This window comes from Emiliania huxleyi (genome assembly GCF_000372725.1).
Source record: "Emiliania huxleyi CCMP1516 unplaced genomic scaffold EMIHUscaffold_282, whole genome shotgun sequence".
Taxonomy (NCBI): Eukaryota; Haptophyta; order Isochrysidales; family Noelaerhabdaceae; genus Emiliania; species Emiliania huxleyi.
In genome coordinates, this window is record NW_005199913.1 from 110,834 (window position 1) to 115,875 (window position 5,042).

Consider the following 5,042-nt stretch of genomic DNA (forward strand, 5'->3'; position numbering starts at 1 on the left):
CGGGGGGGATTAAAAATTTTTTGGCTTTCCCTCCCCCCCCCCCCCCCCCCCGGGTGGATTCAGAGAGACCGTCACCCCGCGCGGGCCATGGGTGCCGCGCCGGCGCTACCTTGCTTGAGTGAGGCCAAAAGAGGTGACAATGGCAGCGTGCATGCACTGCAGTCGTGCATATTGGGCTATCACAGCATTTTACGTGTATATTTATGAACACACGGCAGGAATGTCACACTTAGAGCTTAGAGGTGCGAGAGAGAGTGCGTTGTCCGTGCATCGCATTCTAGCGTTCTGACCACGGCCCGTTGTGTGCCACCTGAGATTCAGAAACCAGAGCGAAATCGTCTTCGCCCGTGTGGCATCGTAGTTACCATCTTCTGAGCTTTCTCAATCCACCAGCCGAACACCACCAATCCACCAGAACCATCTCAATCCACCGACGGGATGGTGTCGTGGACTACCAATCCACCGCGACGAACCATCTCAATCCACCGAGCCGACATCGCCTCGATCCACCGGCCCAACAAAATCTCAATCCGCCAGCCGACCCGCGCTCAATCCACCGGCATTACAATCCACCCACCGAAAATCCACCCACAGGACACTTTTAGCACAATCCACTGGACGGACAATCCACTGGACGAACAATCTCAATTCACCCTCCCAGCTGACATCGCCTCAATCCACCCAGCTGAACTCTCAATCCACCGGCAGCACAATCCACCCACGTTTAATCCACCCACGTGACGATTTGGGCGGATCCACCAGCCATACGTTCTCATTGAGAGCGGCCGCACATTGCTCGGTACCCCCCCTGCACATCTAAAGCCATCCCTGCTGCTAGGGGACCCCCCCAGCAGCAGAGCGCTGCTAGGGGGGGGGGGGGGGTCCGCCATGGCTTTAGATGTGCAGGGGGGGGACCCAGCAATGTGCGGCCGCTCCCATCCACTGAACCAAAATCCCCCCCCTCCCCCCCTCCCCCCCCGTCGCCCCCAGCGGTGTGCAAGCCGTTTTGTGAGGACAAGACGCAGGCCTGGGATGATAAGTGCACGGGGGGGCTGCAATGGCTGCACCGAGTGCTGAGGACCAGACGCAGGCCTGGAACATAAGTGCAACTGGGGGGGCTGCAACGGCTGCACTTGGTGCACCCCTGCTTGGCTGAGATTGTCCCTCGGACTTTGGCACTGCTCGTGGGCGGGGCGGCCTTCTGCAGTGTGGGGCGGGTTGGGGCTGCTCGTGGGCGGCGGCCTTCTGCAGTGTGGGGCGGGTTGGGGCTGCAGGCTGCTCCGGTGCTCGTTCGTGTGAGCGGCGGTATATCTGTATGAAATCTGAGCTCCCTGCGAGAGCTTGATGCGAGCGCATGGGTGGAGTAGCGTTTGCCCTTCCAGCTCCGCCGTCTACGCACTACGGTCTAGCGCCGGGGCTCGCGGCGAGCGCGTAGATTGTGTGCGCGGAGTGTAGAGCCGTATCGCGTATGGCAGGGTGGCGGCACGCGTGCACGGTGCAGCACTGCCAAATAATAGTACACACCAAGAGCCGTGCGCCAACACCACTCGCCTCCGAGGGGCGACACGCTGGGCGCGCGCCACAGACACAGACAAGCGGCTGGCTGCTGGGCGGGCCTCCATGGCTCCGCGAAACCACTGGGCGCCACGTCTCGCAACTAATCTCGAGGGGCCCAGCCCGAGAAACGGAGGGCGAGGGGCGCCGCCGCACCGCCTCCGCCCTACCCACCCGCCAGCACGCCCAAGGCTACACCTCGTGCTCCGTCGGGAGGATGTCCCACCACGTAAGGCCGTTGAAGGTGACCGGCGTCGGCAGCAGCCACAGCAGCGAGCAGGGCCGGCCAAACGTCTCCGACAAGTTCTGCACCTACGTTGCGAGCACCACGGCTTTTGCTCGCCGCCCCTCGGACCCCGGGCTGCGTGCCTGACTCTCTCTCTCCGCGTCGCGCGCGACTTGCGTTTGTGTGCAGAAAGGGGCAGATATCGAGCCGTGTCTTCAGAGCATCACGTGCATACGAGGGGCTACGAATACGAATACAACGAAGGCAGCTCACACCGCCGAGCACGTCTGGGCGCGCGTGCAAGTCGGAATACGCGGACCTGTGTCCGCATCTAGGCCTCGAGATCCGGGGAGAGATGGGGAGTTGTGGATCGGCATTGCGCGTCTAGAGCTCGAGATCTGGGGAGATCTGGGGAGATCTGGGGAGATCTTCCGCATCTAGAGCTCTGCACCGCGGAGCGTCTCGGCGGCGCATAGTCGTTTTTGAGCCGCTCGATGCCGGTTTGGTCGGTGAGGATGGAGCTGAGCTGCTCGCAAAACATCGCCTGGCGGCACGAGACCGACCGGGGAGATCAGCCGAGACCCGCCGGGAAGACTACTGTACCCTAGATTACCCGAGGTCGCCCGAAGTGGACTGAGCGGCTCGCAAGAGACGCTGTCACTGGCGATATCTCGCCGACATCTCGGCGATATCTCGGCGATATCTCGGCGATATCTCGGCGATATCTCGGCTTCTCCACCTAGATCCGCACGATCTCTCGGCGATATCTCGGCGATATCTCGGCGATATCTTGGCTGCATCTCGGCGCGTCTCGGCTGCATCTCGCCGAAGTAAAGAGGCCGAACAGCAGCGCCTCGAACAGCAGCAGGAACATATACAGCATCGAGACGGGCTCTTGCGGGCCTAACGTACTCATGCCTGTTGTTACTCAGCAGGGACGGTGTGCGGCACTGAGGCAGGGCTCAGCGGAGTGCGCGATACCAGCCACACCACCCACGGGACTGGACCCACAATAGATTCGATACTACTTGGGGGAGGTGTGGTACTAGGCTATTGCGGGCGGTGCGAGCGCGTGATACTCCCATACCTCCCCCTAGCTCCCCCTAGCTCCCCCTAGCTCCCCCTAGCTCCCCCTAGCTCCCCGTATCTCCCCCGTATCTCCCCGTATCTCAGGCTCTTGCGGGCCGTGCGAGTGCGTGGTGAGGAAGAGGCGCGGCTCGTTGAGCGTCGCCTTCGGGCCAACCAGCGACGGATGGTCAATCAATTCTCATTCTGAGTCTGACTATGCCTATGGCCCGTCGCCTGAGGACGCACCCCAGTGATCAATCACCCAACCACCCTCTGCTGGCGAGCAGCCGGCGCGAGGCAGGAGGAGAGGTCGCCATCAGCCGCAGGACGAGCAGAACCATGGCGTAGCCTGTGCAGGAGCGGCTCAATGGTGAGTCCATGAACAGCCGCCCGCCGCGACAGCAGCAGCAGCATGGCGCGGGCCGGAGAGCAGCGCCGTGTAGCCAACGAAGAGCACAAAGTGCTTCTGGTTGTTTGCGCCGACGCAGTTGTTTACCCACGGGCAGTGGTGGTCCTGTGTCCGCGGCCGGAGGGCGGCGAAATCTCGGACAGACCTCGGCGAGATCTCTGCCAGATTGCGGCTAGATCTCGGCGAGATCTCGGCCAGATCTCGGCTAGATCCTGGCAAGATCTAGGCTAAGGCAATGGTGGTCCGGCCGGAGGGCAGCACTAAGGGCTAGGTCTCGGCTAGGTCTCGGCTAGGTCTCGGCTAGACTCGCGCGCCATCTTCATGATACAGCGGTCGCACTGAGAGCAGTGGTGCGCGCGCGGAGGCTTGAAGCCGTTGCAGCGCGAGCACATCGGCAGCGCCTGCTCACAGCTCCCCTCTCAGCGGCAAAGGTGTCTCGTCTCTGCGCGAGCGTGGGATGGTGGGATGTGTGGTGTGTGCGCTGCTGCTGATGGTGATGGTGGAGGTGGCGGCGTGTGGCGTGCGTGCGTGTGTGTGCGTGTGCGTGCGTGTGTGTGTGTGTGTGTGTGCGTGCGTGTGTGTGTGTGTGCGTGCGTGTGTGTGTGTGTGTGTGCGTGCGTGTGTGTGTGTGGGTATGTGTGTGTGTGTGTGTGTGTGTGTGTGTGTGTGTGTGTGTGTGTGTGTGTGTGTGTGTGTGTGTGTGTGTGTGTGTGTGTGTGTGTGTGTGTGTGTGTGTGTGTGTGTGTGTGTGTGTGTGTGTGTGTGTGTGTGTGTGTGTGTGTTGGGGGCCGCCGCCGCCGCTGCCGTCGGTGGTGGTGGCGGCGGCGGCGGCGGTGGTGGTTGTGTACACTCGTGCGCACACACGCGTGGTGGTGGTGGTGTGTTGTGTGTGTGTGTGGTGGTGGTGATGGTGGTGGTGGTGTGTGTGTGTGTGCGTGCGCGAGGTCGGCGGGTCGCCTTCTCGTCGTGCAGCAGCGCGGACGGCGTGTACTCGTGCGGTACAGCACCTGTGGACATGTCGTGGACATGTCGTGGACATGTCGTGGTTGGCATGGCAGAGCCGCAGAGAAAGAAAGAGGGAGAGCGGGGGAGAGCGGGAGCGGGAGGGGAAGGAGAGCGGAGGAGGAGGTGTTGGCGCCAGGATCGGTCAGCATGGTCCGGAGGTGGGAGGCGACGGCGAGAGCGGAGATGAGCAGGAAGGCAAGGCCAAGCACGCACGACACTGCCGACAGGCCGAGCCAAGGCGGCAGCAAGTGCGTGCACACAACCTGTGCACCGTCGGGCGGTGGCGAGACAACGGTTTTGTGTGCGCGCGGGAGCAGGGCACAGCAGCGCGGGCGTAATGGTGGCGGCGGCAGTGCATGGCTGCTGCGGTGGGCGCGCGGTGGGTGTGCCGCAGCGTGCGGTCACCCAGTCTGCGAAGAAGAGCAGGATGTAAGTCACGCCGGCGCAGCAGATTCCGCACGGGTCGCTGTGCACGCACCAGAGCTCCGAGCCGCTCATGGGTGGCGACAGAGGAGGACCGGGAGGACAACAAAGGCACAACGATTGGGGCAGCGCTTGGGGTAAAGTCTTTTGGGGGTATGGTAGAATTCGCAGAAAGTCGAGACTGTTCTTCACCTTCCTACCTACCTACCTACCTAGAAAGTAGGAGAGGCGGGTGTATCAATCAATCGTTGCGCGGCCTTCGGGCGGGGCTGCGCCTCGGTGCCCCCCACCCCCCACCCCCCACCCCCCAGCATCCATGGAAGCCCCCAAGCATCGGGTGTGTGTGTGTGAGTGAGT

The 5,042-nt window shown here is 62.5% G+C and overlaps 1 protein-coding gene across 1 annotated transcript; it reads right to left on the reverse strand.

Annotated features, from left to right (window-relative positions):
* Positions 1-1,453: 1,453 nt before the first annotated feature.
* EMIHUDRAFT_367885 (hypothetical protein) lies at positions 1,454-3,362 on the reverse strand (the record flags this gene model as incomplete). The annotated part of the gene is made up of 6 exons (XM_005776171.1): positions 1,454-1,866; positions 2,232-2,324; positions 2,607-2,683; positions 2,966-3,011; positions 3,163-3,197; positions 3,272-3,362. Coding segments are annotated over 6 exons (462 nt in total), but the record flags the coding sequence as incomplete, so codon positions are not given.
* Positions 3,363-5,042: the final 1,680 nt, after the last annotated feature.